Consider the following 15,686-nt stretch of genomic DNA (forward strand, 5'->3'; position numbering starts at 1 on the left):
CTTGGCTGTAGTGACGTCCTACCTGCAAATCTCACAACCCATGTCTCCTCCTTGGTGAAAGGATATTGCCTCTCTTCAGAGCTCCTCTTGCAAAGCAGAGGTGAACTCCCTCAACAGAGAAGGCTATTTTCTCAGGCAATGCAGATCCATTTGCACATGTCTTGGGAGGACTCATTTTGTTGCATTAATAAAGTGATGGTTATTGGAGGGGGGACAAGGTTGTGAGGGGTGGGCTAGGCTGTGCAACAGATACCAGCCCAAAATAAAGCAAACAGAAATTTAATCTAGGTCTCCCAGGTTCAACTCTAGCACTCTGTCCTCTGCACTATGTTGATTTATGTTATTTTAAAGCTGTGTTCACCTGCAGTGCACTTAAAGACACCTCCAGGCAATTAGGAAAGGAAGCATACAAAATGTTTAAAATGTTGGCCATTTTTAAAAATTCTCAATCACAGACGAGAAATAGGAGGATGTACGAGAAGGGATTGTTAAAAGATGTATAGTGCCTTCTATGGATTTGCAAGCCACCCTAATTCTGACTTTCAGAGGGCTGATCCATAACATGCTCCCCACTAGCAAGACACATTCACACTCCGGGTCAGAAGTGAAGCGTTCTATAAATACAACACGTCTCGCTGTCATCTTGGAACACACTCAAGGGTCTTGAGACACCACAGTCATTTACCACTATAAATATGACAGAGTGGTGCCCAGATGAAAAGCACAGCTCCAATCCTGTTTCCACTGTGTGGTTACCACAGATCGGCCAATGCTATGGGTCGCAAGGCCATGGCTGCCTTAAGAAAATCAATAGAAACACTGCAAGCTCCTGCTGAATCCCTCTTAACCATGGCCCCCTCCCCTTTTACCTTTCTCTTTTGGTGTATAGAAATATTTGACTTGTATGGGTTTTTTCACCAGGTCTTAGCCACTATGTTAGTTTAAAAGCCATGCCTCGTGTTTATCGGCTGAATAAAGTCCCATTTTTGTTCAAAAAAGAGGGGGGGGGAAGAGAGAGAGAAAAGAAAATCAATGGAAACAGCCCCACGGCCCTTTACCCTCCAACTGAATAACCATTAAGGGGTTAAAGTAAGTGGGGCACGCTGAACGGAAGCGGAGGCTAGATTTTTAAGGATGCAACCCTAAACCCACGTGCCCTGGGGTTAGTCATTTCTGGAGTAAGCATTGTCAGGACCACTCTGTAGCAGGACCTGCAATGCAACATTTAGGTGACAAATCTGTATAGACACCTGGGGGCTGCTCCAAACCAAACGAAATGGGAGTTAACTTCTGAGTAGACATGAAGTGGATTTTGCTGTTCGTTGAATCTCCTCAATTAGAATTGTTTTGTTAGAAAGGGAGACACCATTGCAGTTAAAAAAAAGAAGAAGCAACTTATTCTTATGCAAGTTGTTGGAATTTGTCTTGTCTCAAGAGACAATGAAGTGCACCTTCTAGGGTGAAGCTAAACCACTGGAGAATCACAGCATTCAATGTGGCTGCAGAGACTGGTAACTCATAACTGTGATGTCTCATATTGTTGATTCCTGTGTGAGCAGCACCACCCTGACCCCTCTGGGGTGCAAGCCTGGGCAGTGTTCATGGAGGTCCTGGACTGCCCAGACAACAAAGGAAAGCAAAGTAAGATGTTTGGCTCCATCTTGACTGCAGGAGTTGCCGGAAGGAGGCGTACAAAGTGCCATCCAACCATCTTACAGTTTGAGTAGTGTTTACTCATTGGTCTTTTCTTTTCCCAAAGATGTCCCGCAAGGAAGCAGGTACAGATTTTTCCTGGGGCTCACTTCCATTCTCACAAATTAGTATAGCCACAAGGCAGCAGAGTTTGGGATCAGTTTTTCCTTCTAGATGGGCTACCTTCCCAAGTTGACAAGCCCCATCTGCCCCTCACTTTCCTCTATAGCTCATCCAGAAACACCTTCTTGACCTTTGGACTCGCTGCAGGTTCTCATCTACTCAATCTGCTACACAGCCTGCCTTCGCATGCAGGGAAAGTCCCTAGCTCACTGAGGGTTTGAGACCCATCAGCTACCTGGCTTAGCCAGCCAATTGAAACCATTCCCTGGATGTGGCTGCTGTCACATGCTGACAGCTTCTGGGAGCCACAAGGGAGAGCTGAGTGGGGGGGGGAGAGAGGACCAAAGGCAGATAAACTACCTCAGAAAGAACATTACATGTTCCTCACCAGAGTTACTAACCACAGGACCCACACGTGGGTTGGAAGGCTGTGCTGGTGGGTCACGGTAAAACTGCTACTGCCAAGTCAAAATCCTGATGCTTCTGGCCACTACATGTGCCGTCAAGGCTAGAAATCATTCTCATTTTATCAATTTCCATGAGTACTGCAAAGCAGCAGGAGAAAGGAAGGAGCGTTTTTCAGTAAGAAAGGTATTTCTGGCAAACTGTAAGCTCCACCTTCCTATTTGTGGTTGTTGTTGTTTAGTCGTTTAGTCGTGTCTGACTCTTCGTGACCCCATGGACCAGAGCACGTCAGGCACTCCTGTCTTCCACTGCCTCCCGCAGTTTGATCATACTCATGTTTGTAGCTTCAAGAACACTGTCCCACCATCTCATCCTCTGTCGTCCCCTTCTCCTTGTGCCCTCCATCTTTCCCAACATCAGGGTCTTTTCCAGGGAGTCTTCTCTTCTCATGAGGTGGCCAAAGTAATGGAGCCTCAGCTTCAGGATCTGTCCTTCCAGTGAGCACTCAGAGCTGATTTCCTTAAGAATGGAGAGGTTTGATCTTCTTGCAGTCCATGGGGCTCTCAAGAGTCTCCTCCAGCACCATAATTCAAAAGCATCAATTCTTCGGCAATCAGCCTTCTTTATGGTCCAGCTCTCACTTCCTATAGGTATACTTTTAGTGATGGAGCTCTCTAGCAGGTAGGGACACTCTATTCACCTTCTAGGAGTGAATAGAGTGGCTTTGTAGGAGTTTGTCTGCTGTGATGGGGAGAATGCAGAAAATTCCCTCCTCCACACACTAAAATCTACTACATGACACACCAACACACATGCAGCTCACGGCAAAATTCTTCCCTTGTAACTCAACAGAACACAAACTAAAAAACAGATCTGTATGAGCATACAGGGCAAACGCAATCATTATTCACTGAGAACACAAGAGTCAGTGGAATTAGGATATGAGAAACAATTCACTGAGCTCTCTTGTGGCACAACCTTTAAAAGTGCAATTTCAGCAACTAACATTACCAGGGTTTTGGATTTCAGTCAGTAAATAATACCCAGAATCGGCAAATGAAGCAATCATCCACCAGCTGCCATTTGGTACCATCTATTTTTGTGAGCAAGGCTTGTGACACTCAGAAGAAAAGCAAAAGCAAAAAACCAAAATGAGTTGTGAGTTAGCCTTTCTAATATTACCCCTCAATGGAATAAAATCTGAAAGAACGAACATGCCTCTGAGACGTCTCAATGAAACTCAACTGTGAGAGAAATATCACGGGTTTTCAGCAGCTTCTCAGCCTTTTGGATGAGAAAAAGCAGTAATACTAAGGTAACACTATGTTTATCGCTTTGTGAATTTTCATTTAAGGATTAATAATGTACCTCATTGGCATATTAAGTATAAAATCAAAAGTGAATCTGTGAAAGTAGGTCCCATGGTACATGTTGGGAGTCAAGAAACGAGTCTCAGAGCTGGACCAGTGGAAGGCCACTGTTTAATCCAACCCCTTCCATTACTAGAAGTAGTAGTTGTAGTACTACTGGTAGTAGTTGTAGTACTACTGGTAGTAAAGGTAAAGCACCCCTGACAGTTAAGTCCAGTTGCGAACGACTCTGGGGTTGTGGCGCTCATCTCGCTTTACAGGCCGAGGGAGCCAACATTTGTCTGCAGACAGTTTTTCCAGGTCATGTGGCCAGCATGACTAAGCCACTTCTGGTGAACCAGAGCAGCGCATGGAAACGCCGTTTACCTTCCCGCCAGAGTGGTACCTATTCATCTACTTGCACTTTGACGTGCTTTCGAACTGCTAGGTTGGCAGCTCAGTGGTTTAGACCACAGTACCAAATACACAATGCAGAAATAAAAATAAGTTTTATCACACATTTCCAGTGGCACTGTGCTCAGCACAAAATACAAAAATCATGAATAAACAAACAATAATCTCATTGTGACGAAAGAAAGCCAACTTCCGTGTCAGTGCTGAACTTACAAATAGTGCAGGCGGTGGCAAATGTCATAGAGAAAGAGGCATTCCTTACCCTCTGGAAGACTGACAGGGAATGACTCTTTTTAAGATGATGCACTTCTACATTTGTAATCTAAAAATAAAGTATGTGGTCTCCCTCCCCACCCCCCGGTAGAACGAGACTTTTTTCCTATTGCATGGAAATTCATGCAGAATGGATAGATTAGAAAACTGAAACTCACATAACTCATCAACCAAGGTATATTTAATTGAGTGTCAGCTCTAGGTAAAAGACACTCCTTGGGGCTAGCTCAAGAGCCAGGTGACATTAATTAATTCAAATTAATTACGTGATCAGTAATCTGGGATGTTACACTGGAATTTGCTTGCCTTGGATACAAAGGCAAAATTCCTCTAGTTGCTGATGGACTGCAACTTCTACCAGCCCCCACCAGCTTGGTCAATGGTCAGGTATGGTGGGAATTCAAATCCAACAACATCTTGATGGCAACCATGCTGGCTACCTCTGCCCTAGAGAGCGATCTAACTCAGCGTGTCCATTTTACTTGACTCTGTTCCATTCTGGAATGGCTTTTGTGTGTTTTGAAACTGCAGTGATATTTCAAACGGTTTTTTAAAAAAATGTGTTGCAACCCAGACTGGAACTTCACACTGAAGGCATCATACCACTTTCAACAGTCATGACACACCCCCTCCTCAAAGAATCTGGGGGGCTGTTAAAGGCGTTGAGAGTTGCTAAAGGTAAAGGGACCCCTGACCATTAGGTCCAGTCGCGGACGACTCTGGGGTTGTGGCGCTCATCTCGCTTTATTGGCCGAGGGAGCCAGCGTACAGCTTCCGGGTCATGTGGCCAGCATGACTAAGCCGCTTCTGGCAAACCAGAGCAGCGCACGGAAATGCTTTTTACCTTCCCGCCAGAGCGGTACCTATTTATCTACTTGCATTTTGACGTGCTTTCAAACTGCTAGGTTGGCAGGAGCAGGGACCGAGCAATGGGAGCTCACCCCGTTGCGGGGATTCAAACCGCCGACCTTCTGATTGGCAAGTCCTAGGCTCTGTGGTTTAAGCCACAGCGCCACCCACATCCCTTGAGAGTTGCTAGGAGACCCCTATTCCCCTCACTCACAGAGCTATCAGTCCCAGAGTGGTTTAAGCAATCAATTACTCTTCCCTTTGTGTGTTGGTGAGTGCATGTGTGCCTGTCATTTGCAGGTTAGGGTAAGGAGAGGGAGACCTTAACCCTTCCTACCCCCATAAATTTTCTCCAGAAGTCTCCTTGTGACTAGAAGGGGCTTTTCTCTGTAACCTCCCAACAGTTTGACTTCACCCCCCCTCCCCGCAAAGGCCCGTTCCACCATTTTCTCCCGAGACAGATGACAGCAAAAAGCTTCTTCTGATTTTGGAGGGTGGGATGACAACACTTGTCTTCCTCCAATCTAATTATTCCTAAATGCTACCCATTCCCACATCGCGAGGGGAAACCCAGAGTTGAGACTCCTCCTTTCCCACACAATGTGCATTCCCAGCGAGTGCGCATTGCTGAGTTATTTGCCAGGGTTTGGATGGTTGGAGGCTGAGTTGGGCAGGTCCTCCTAGCTCCCTGCCAACAGTGGCTGTAGATGGTCATCCATGCCCACAAATTATTCCTGTTTGCCAAAGAATGGTCCACCTGGCTGGAACAGGCATGGAAGCCAACATTTCTGGTTAGTGGTGGCTATGCAGCTAGGTATCTCCTGGTTTAGCTATTTCTACTCTGACCCTTGCCCCACCCCCTAAAGGCTTCTGTAAGAATGGAATGTTATTATTCATTTTGAAGTTCCTGAACACTGAAGCAAATAAAGACCATGACAAACTGAGCATCCCCATCTAGTTTCAAACGCCAAGTAAGCTTTTCGAGAGAAGGCTTAAGGAGCTACAATTAATACTGCTTTATCAACAAGCATTTTGGATGCCAGATTGTTATCACTCGAAAGCAGAGCCTTCTCTGGGGTAGAATGCCCCACTCACTGTTGTCTGACTCAACTGTTGCCTTCAAGAAAGACGTAAAAGCCTTTTGAAATGATTGTTCTGCCATAGCCTATAGGACCTTGGCTTTTAGCGTGCCTTGTGCGGTCCTCAATATATTTGTGCTTTTCCTTTAACTTTATATTCCTGCATTGCAGGAGGTTGGACTAGATGACCCCTGAAATCCCTTTCCAACTCTCCAACACTTTTCAGGATGGTTTGAAGTCTTTTTTAAAAAATTAAATAATTAAAATGTTGTTATCCTTCCATTCTGTCCACATACGTGAACCCCACTCACCTAGTGGAGGCATGTGGGGGCCCCCAAAGGAAATACGGCCCTCCGACTGAATCTCCTTTTATATGTAAAATTGTTTCAATATTTTTTTTAATACAGTCATACCTTGGATGTTGAACGCCTTGGTACTCGTACATTTCGGCTCCCGAACAATCAAAACCCAGAAGTGAGTGTTCTGGTTTTCAAACATTCTTTTGGAAGCCAAAGTCCAATGCGGCTTCAGCTATTGTTTCCGGTGCACCTGCACAATTGGTAGCCAATTGGAAGCTGCGCCTTGGTTTCCAAACGTTTCGGAAGTTGAACAGCCTTAAGGAACACATTCTGTTCGAAAACCAAGGCATGACTGTATATGAAATTATTTTCTTTTAATCTATGAAACTGTTTTAATTGTTGGTATTTTTATTGATAAATCACTTCAAGGTGTTGCAAAGGAACATACAATAAACAATAGGTAAATAAATAAAATAAGGTTCACTATCACTGGTCTAAGAGAACCTTCCAAACCAGAGAAGTCCACAGCCTGGAAGCCACCACTGAGAAGTCTCTGACTTGGGCACCAAGTCACTGCTCCTCAAAGCTTGCCCAATACTGAGGGCCAGAGTGAGCAGGTAGGTCCCACATGAGAGGCAACGGCCCTTTAGATACCCTGAGCCCAGACAATATATGCCTTTAAATCGTTGAGACCAGTACTATGAATTGAGCTATGAAAGGAAACAGGAAGCACCCAAAGACTCAAAAAGGCTCTTATGATATCCTGTAGCAGTCGGGTAAAAACTGGGTCTGTGGTGTACAGACAGAAGCAGGCTCAGCCGACTTCCGCTTTCAGGCCAGCTGGCATGCACCGAGGTGAGAATAGCTGAATAGGAAGGGAAATGTGAGCACTCTCTGGTCCAGCAGGTTATTTTCCAATCTCGGTGTTCTAGCAGCACCAAAAGGTATCCCTCTGACTAACATTCCTCCTTTTGTATATCACTGTGTGTTTCTTGTCAATGCCCTTTAAACCTAGTTTGTAAATAACCCATTGCTGGCTCCAGGCTCCAGCCACTGTCACTGGCTCCGGTTCCTCTTCATCTTCACTGCTTCTACCTGTTTGTTTGTGGGACAGAAATCCAATGAGCAAGCAGGCAGAGGCACCTCCTGCTCCTCCTTCTCACCACCACTGTTCTCTACGATAGAGCAAGAAGCAGGTTGCAATGGTGGAGTCATACTTTGGTCCCCCGACGATGGACTACAACTCCCACCATCCACAGCCGGTTTAACCAATGGTCAAGGATGATGGGAGTTATAGCCCAACATCATATAAGAACCCGAAGTTGAAGACAACCAGTGAAGAGTAAGTAACATTGCTTTGCATTCTATGTGGGACCACCTTCGGTCTTTTTGTCTGGAAGCTCCAGCTGGTGCAAAACACTCCAGTTAGCCTGTCGATGGGGCAGACTATTGCCAGCTCATTAACTCCAGTTCTCAAACACGTGCAATGGCTCCCCATATACTACTGGGTGAGGTTCAAGGCTCTTGTATTAATTTATGTCATTTAACAACTTGGGTTCAGGATAACACAGGGGCTGCCTGATCACTGAGGTCTTTGGAGGAGTCGCTGCTAGGGGTCCCCTATGGTTTGGGTGTACAGATGCCAACAGCCAGTCAACTGCTCATATGAACCCATGAACTGCTCAATGCTGTGATCCCAATTTGATAGCACGACCTTCCACTTGAGGTCAGATGGGACCTTTCCCTGTTGAAATTCAGGTGCCTACGGAATGCATTTTTTTTATTCCAGCAGGAATGTTAACAGATTTCTGATTTTATAGTTTTAACTCATTTTTATTTTCACCGTATTCAGTTCCACACACTGATCAAGCATTACTGTAATTAAGTCATATATGAATTCTTGAAGTAATGAGAAATCCAGGAGGGCTCTTATCAGTGGGCCCCATGCATTTCCGGGTTAGTGGAGTCTGTAACCTGAAGCATCTGTAACCTGAAGCGTCTGTAACCCGAGGTACCACTGTATGCCTAGTCTCCTACTTGCAATATACAAGATGCTTCCAGGCATCCAGACCAATGTTTTCATAAATTTGGAGAGACTCGCACCTCTGTTTATTTCAGGCTTCTGATGTGCCACCGCACCTTTTGTTGATTATGTGTGGGTTGGCAGCATATCTTGAAGTCGGTTTCTGCTTCTGTATTGCAGTGGAAGAACAACTGTTTGTGGAATTGTTTGCAAGCTTAGCGAGACAGAATTAAGCTGGAGGGGAAACACAGGTGTACCTATATATTTAACATATCCAGAGTAACTTATCATGCCTTGTCCCACTGGGCTCCTCAGCCAAATTGAACATCTATCTGTGCAAGGAATTCCCTGCCTGCCCATTTCATTCTGTTTAGTGAACTCTCTCCTAATCTGCCATGAAAACCCATTTTGGGGAGTTCACTGATTCTCCCTATTGTTGTTAGCTTAACTGGTTCTCCTTTGTTTACTACCACTTTGTCTACACAGTCAGCTTTCCCCTTGCTTTTTGTGTACTTTTAAAACAAATGCCAGTTTGAAAAAGAACTAGCTTAGGTAGGCAATGCAGCTTTGGAGCTGGCAGAAGGACAGAGATGAATAAGGGGATTTTTAAAAAACAAAAAAATGACCCACACAAAGTTTGATTCCGATTTTCAGATGCTCCCTGTGCTGTGCACTAGAAATAATTTAGCAAAGTATTAATTAAGAAAAGTAAATGCAACTAATTATTTGGATGTCAAATGCCAGTTCTACTAATCTGTTGCCCACTAAGAGGTACAATTAAAAAACAGTTCTTCTGCAATGTTTAATATCCATTCCTCTTCATCCAAATATTCTACCTGCTGTAAGGAGAGAGGCTCTTAACCTCTTACAAAGCAAGAATAACCTGGCTGGAGTAACCTTCAGAGCTTTTCCTATGGTTTGAAGGCTGAACAAACTTTAGAAAGCCGTGCAGTGAACTAGCTCTGTAGACCATCTTCGCTTCCCTATCTCTCAGACTTGCACACCCAGCAGGGCTGTTCAAGAGGTTTCCAAGTCCCCATCATGGGTTTCGAAGTCCCCACTTTTAAGCTCTTGGTCAAGAATCTGTTTCTTATGAAGAAAGGCTAGAGCATCAGGGCTGGGGGTGGACAAGAACACAACAGAGGTTTATGAAATTATGAATGGTGGAAGGAGAAAGTGTTCAACTTCTCTATCATGATAACAAAACTTGGGTCCACCCAGCAAAACAGACTGGGAAGGAAGAAAATGGTTCTTTTTTACAACACAAAGTTGACTTGTATGTCACAGGTGTGAAGCCCTTCAGATGTGACTGGGCTCAGCCGCACAGCAACATGGCCAAAGGTCAGAGATGATGGGAGTTGTGGCCCAAGGACAACAGGAGGACCACAGATTCCACATTACTACTGCACACGAGAAATTGAGCAACACTAGCTTAGATAGTGTAGACCTAGAATGGGGAGTTTGGTGCCCTCCAGATGTTGCTGGACTGCAGTTCCCATCATCCCTACATACTGGCCATGCTGGCTGTGGGTCGCAGGTTCCCAGTCTTAGACAAATTGGTGGGCAATAGGCTAAATAGAACATCCACTTTCCCAGGCCTGTTCCCCATCACCTTCAAAGTCCTTTTTTTAAAAAAGCTCTGAGAGACACCTGGCTGGCCACTACCGAGGGGGAAATACCAAACTAGGTGGACCTTGCTGCCTTCCAAATGTGGTTGAACTCCCAGCTTCCATTAGCCCCTGCTCACATGCCCAACGGTTAGGAATAATGGGCACTGTTAGAACATAGCAAGTTGCCTAAGTAAGACCATTCATTGCCCATCTTGCTCAGTGGTGTCTACCCATTTCAGACAGGGAGCCTCCCCCAACCCTAACTTGAGATGTTGGGGGTTGAACTTTGGAACACTTTGCATGCAAAGCAGGTGTTCTACGACTGAGCTGTAGTCCACCAACATCTGGAGTGCCACACAACAGCCACCCTTGGTCTAATCCAACTGTTGTGTATCTCAAACGCTGGGCATGTTCTGCAAGTTTCCACGTCAATCATTTTGGTAGAGATTCAGAAACACAAGCAACTTGTTTTAAGCCCTAAACATCTCAGGCCTCAAACACCTGAAATATTCCCCTTCCTTACAGATCCTCTCAGGTGTTAAGATCAGCAGAGGATGACCCTTTTAGTTGTTCTACCACCTTCTGAAACTTAGGGGGCTGTTCACCTAAGAGAGGGCATTCTCTGTAGTAGCCCCTTAGTTGTAGACCTCTCTCCCCAGAGGTCCACTTGGCACCTTCACTGTACAGTTTTCATCATATGCTGAAGACACACCTCTAGACTCTTGGCTTTTTGACACTTGAGATGTATATTTTTGGGACCCACCTTATTTCTGTGATTGTAAGTTGTTTCAAACTGTTTTTTCAAACTGTGTTTTGATTGTGGCAGCCCGTCCAGGGACCTTAGATAATGGACGGGTCATAAATTAATGATGATGATGATGATGATGATGATGTAGCTGCCAGTTCTGTACCAAATGGACCCACAGGACTATTTCAAGGCCTAAGAGTGGTTCCAGTTGTGAAGCACTTAACTGTACACTGATGAACCATCTTACATATACACCAAAATATGTGAAACATAACACGCCTTCTATTCATAAGCTCATCCTGAAGCAGTTTTTTAAAAAACAAAACAAAAAATTTAAGCGAATTGTGACATTTCATGCTAGCTGACAGACCAAACAATTATTACCTGCAAAGAGTTCTTCCAAACAGTTTCTACTAATAACTCTTATTCCTTGTCCCACTGGTGCAATTTGGGAACACCACACAAAAACTTGGGACAACTTCGGCTCTCAAATTTACAGCTCAATCTGACACATGCTTTTTACTCAGAAGCAAGCCAGACCATGATGTTTATTCCTAGGTAAATGTGCAGAAGATCCTTGATCTGGATGAGCTGAAGTGGACCTGTATGGCACACTGGGGATATAAGATGAACCAGTGGTAAGTGACACAGAGGAGAAAATGGGGGGTGGGGGGTGGATTAGCTAAACTGCAGACCCTCAAACGCCCTACAGTCCTTTGATACTGGAGGGTGTGCACCGTACTGGCATTTCTCTATGCCAAGTCAATTGATATAGAGGTAGTTGACAAAACTACCTATTATTTAAGTCGGCGGGGAGGGGAATAATATACATGTGTTTCTACCTCTCTAATGCTTACAGAAACATGAGATGCTGTACATACAGTGTCTTAAGAGGAGGAATACTTAAGAGGAGAAAAGCAGGTCAGTATGGAGGAAGCCTCCTCTAAGTGGCTCACAAAGTGGAGATTAAATAAAGATTTGAAAATATATTTTATTCTCAAGCATATTTTTGGAGCACAGGGCGGGGGGCGGGGAGGTATGAAAGCAGGCACATTCCCACACAGGAGGAACCCAGTCTAGTGGGGCGGGGGCTGCTGGGCTTCAGTCAAGCTCATGGTGGATCTATTGTTCTCCAGTAAGGGAAAGATTTCCTATTAGGCGCTATTTTGGGGGCTTCCCGACCACCCCTCCTCTGAGGATGCCGGAAAGACAGGTTGGGTGCACTGTGATCATTTATCAGAAATTATCCCCTGCTGTTTAAAAAGAAAAAAGAGCAATGATAATAGTGGAAGGTGAATGAGTCCCACAGGAGCGACAGGGCTGCAAAGATAAACGAGGCTACAAAAGGCTGAGGGCGGCTGCAGCTCCTGCTCTCCGTTTGGGTACGTTTCAGTCCAACGCAGTTTGAACTGATTTGTCACGCCCACCCATCCCCCGGAGGATTAGCGGGGCCCTTTCCCCGGAGGCTTAGAAGAGCCAAATCTCGCCCTTGCTTGGAAAACTGGTGTGATCTGCAGTCCCCCCCCCAGCTCTTTATGCAGCCCAGGCAGAGCACGCCGCGAGCCACAATAGAGGTTAGGGGAGGGGGGCGGGTCTGCGCCGATGGTTAGGCAGGCCCGCAGCCGCTTCGCCAGCCAAATGCGTTTTGTCTCACCTGATCTTTTATTTATATACTTCAATTGCATATTATTATTCGTGTGTGTGTACAGAGCGGGGGTACGGGAGGGACTCATCTGCATCCGTGAGGCCTGGCTGCATCCAGCCACCGCGAGGGGGGCAGAGAAATCATGCGCAACGATGCAGACAGCCCAACCCAGACAAGCATGGCACGGAGCCCCCCATATCCTGCCGTATGTCTCCCAAGCCGCGGGACGTGAGGAGAAGAATAAGCAGGAGCAGCAGGCAGGAGCGATGGACACAAAAGGAGCGCGGAGGCGACCGGTCTACTAGTTCAGGCAAGCCGGAGAGGAAAGAAGGGGAGAGGAGCTTCGATGGCCAGGGGGGATCCTCTCCCCAGTACACCTGAGGGAAAGCGCAACGCGGGCGGGATGGGCTGGTTGGTTACCCTACCGGGAGCCCGATCCTGCTTACCTCTCCCGCTCAGGGCAGCCAAGGCGACAGCGGCGAGGAGGAGGAGGCGGGGGCGCCAAAGCTTCGCGGTCATTTCGGCGAGGAGGCAGGAGCGCACGGCTAGGGCGCACGGTGCGGAGAGGGAGCTCCCGGGTCGACGTGGCGCAGATGCCCGCTTTCAGGCGGCGGCGGCGGCTTCCTTAGGCAGGCGGTCGGGCGCTCGTTGCAGCCTCCGCGAAAGATAGGGACGAGAGGCGCCGGCAGGAGCAGAGGAGGCGGCGGCGCGGAGGGGAGGAGCGCGCCGGGGACGCGTGGAGAAGAGAGGGGGCGGGACGCGGCGAGGGCAGGGGCGCACGAGTCGCAAAAAGGCAGGCCCTGCGTGGAGAGGGGAGGGGAAGAGGGAGAGAGTAAGGCGGGGGGAGGGAGGAGGAGGCCGGAGTTAAAAGGGTTGGGGGAGAAAAGAGACAGTCGCAGGAGCCTCCCTTGGACCGGGCGGCGGGCTGAGAGAGAGAGAAAGAGAGAGAGCGCCAATTCTTTACATATTTTACTTCCACCTCTAAGCTGCGGTGTTTGGTTGCCGGCGGCTTGACCCTGAGGGACCCGACAGCCGCGAAAAAGGGCGTCTCCGGTCACCCGCCTTCGCTCCCACCCCGCAAACCTGATACGGGGCGGGGGGGGGGATCAAAGCCGGAGAGCCACCGTTTCCAGGGTGCGGGTGGGTGGGTGGATTGCTGGCCAGGGTTCTTCCTCAGCAAACCCCCACTATCTCACTGATAATTTCTCACGTTGTATTTCGCCCAAGAGAGCCAGATCCATCTCTCCCGAGTCCCTGAAGCCGGACAACTGTTTTCTATGTGACAAAGATCTGAGATTTCTGACAAGTAGCCTGTTACTGCAGTGAAACAGATGCGCGTCCTTGTTGAGTTCCATCAATGAACCTTGTCTTCTTCTTCCTCTTCTTCAAAAACATGTAAATACAGTACTGGAGAAATGTCACAAGAGAGAGGCCAGAGGAATAAAGACCTCAGGGCTGCCTGTCGCTGTCTGATAATGGCAACGATAACAGTGGATAAAACCAAAAATAAAACAAAAGGACCACCCTTAGAAAAGGGTCATAAGAAGAGGGCTAGGGAGAAATTTGACTCAGTCCGCATTTTAAGCCGAACCTACTTAATCTTCCCTTTCCAAGACAATGCACCAGCCGAAACACAGCCACCCTTTCAAGAGTCCTCCTGCAAATAGGGCAGTGCAGTTCTCTAGTCAAGTAATGTAAAAATGTATATAAACCTGAAATAGCATTCAAAAATGCATTGTGTGAGGGTACACTAGGCAAAAATTAGGCAAAATCGCATACAGAAACGTGGTATTAGGATGAATTCACACTAATAGGCAGATGAATTTTTCGTTAGGACTCTTTTTTTTTAAATCACTAACTGGTGAGAAGGTGTAAAGGAACTGAAGGGGGGGTAGACAGGAAAATCAAAATGGTCAAATCCACACATCCAGCAAGTGGACAACAAAGGGGCTCTGCAACAAAATATTGCAGAGTGGAGTGCTGCTGTTCACTATTTCAGTCACCCTCTTCCAGGATACTCCTTCCCTCTCTCCTCTAGTTTTCCATGCACCTTCCCAACCTACATTCAGCTTTTCTTTTTAAAAAATAAATAACAAAGTTCTGCAAATCTTGGGGGTTTGCCTTCTTATTTCTCAGAGGCAGTGATGGGTGGAGCCTTTTTTGAGACCAGTGAGGCCACAGGTGCTGAGTTGCGCCCAACATTGGGGGGGGGCCTGATATCACACATGCGATGCACATTGCGTGTGTGATGACTGTCGCATTTGGGAGAGGCTGACCAGGCATTCTCCCGATGCAACACTTGTGTGCCAAGCTGCGCTGGTCTGCAGGGCGTTTCCCAATGCTGCACAGCCCAGGACAACATACCACCAGGCCTCCTCTGCCCCCTCACAATTGGGGGCTGAGCCCTGTCCCAGTGGACATGGGGAGGGGCTGTAGAGGCCTCAGCCCCATAGAGTTGGTACACCTGAATGAGGTGTCTATCTTTTATTTATTACCACATTTATATCACACCATTCCCCCAAGAAACTCAAGGTGGCATGCATGGTTCCCCCCTCCCAACCCCTCCCTGTTTTACCCCTGTAATAACTCTGTGAGGTAAAGGTAAAGGACCCCTGGGCAGTTAAGTCCAGTCAAAGGCTACTATGGGGTTGTGGCGCTCATCTCACTTTCACGCTGAGGGGGCCAGAGTTTGTTCACAGACAGCTTTCCGGGTCATGTGGCCAGCAGGACTAAATCACTTCTAGCACAACGGAACACTGTGATAGAAACCAAAGCAGCGCACAGAAATGCTGTTTACCTTCCCGCCACAGTGGTACCTATTTATCTACTTGCACTGGCGTGCTTTCGAACAGCTTCTAAGTAGATGGGAGGAGAAATTCAATTTGCATTTTAATGCAAACCTGCCCTCCCAAAAACATTATGCAAACAGACAGTGACTATTGAAATTTGCCCTTCTAATTTTGTGATGCAGTTCTTCAACCAAATATTGTGCAGTATTAAAAATGCAATGCATATATTGGAGAAAAACTCAAAAATTCATTTTTTTTTATTGGCAAACTGATGTGAAGAACTGAATAATGAGAAACTGAGAAAAGACAAAATGGGCAAGCCATCTCCAACTCCTGGAAAGATTCTATCAATGGTGTCTCTGAAAATTTTTACACATCACTTGGGAAG

General features: G+C 46.6%; 1 protein-coding gene across 3 annotated transcripts in view; it reads right to left on the reverse strand.

The window, feature by feature from the left end:
- Positions 1-13,569, reverse strand: part of CD99L2 (CD99 molecule like 2) — a 68,011-nt gene extending 54,442 nt beyond the window's left edge. Inside the window, exon 1 of one of the 3 annotated variants that reach the window (XM_083595661.1) lies at positions 12,956-13,569. In XM_083595661.1, coding sequence (XP_083451787.1) covers positions 12,956-13,028 — 73 coding nt within the window. In that variant the 5' untranslated portion in view covers positions 13,029-13,569. The remainder of the gene's footprint in view (positions 1-12,955) is intronic. The other 2 variants (XM_083595659.1, XM_083595660.1) reach the window with 2 other exon arrangements.
- Between the last annotated feature and the right edge of the window lie 2,117 nt (positions 13,570-15,686).

This window comes from Podarcis filfolensis, assembly GCF_964270895.1.
Source record: "Podarcis filfolensis genome assembly, chromosome: Z".
Lineage (NCBI taxonomy): Eukaryota > Metazoa > Chordata > Lepidosauria > Squamata > Lacertidae > Podarcis > Podarcis filfolensis.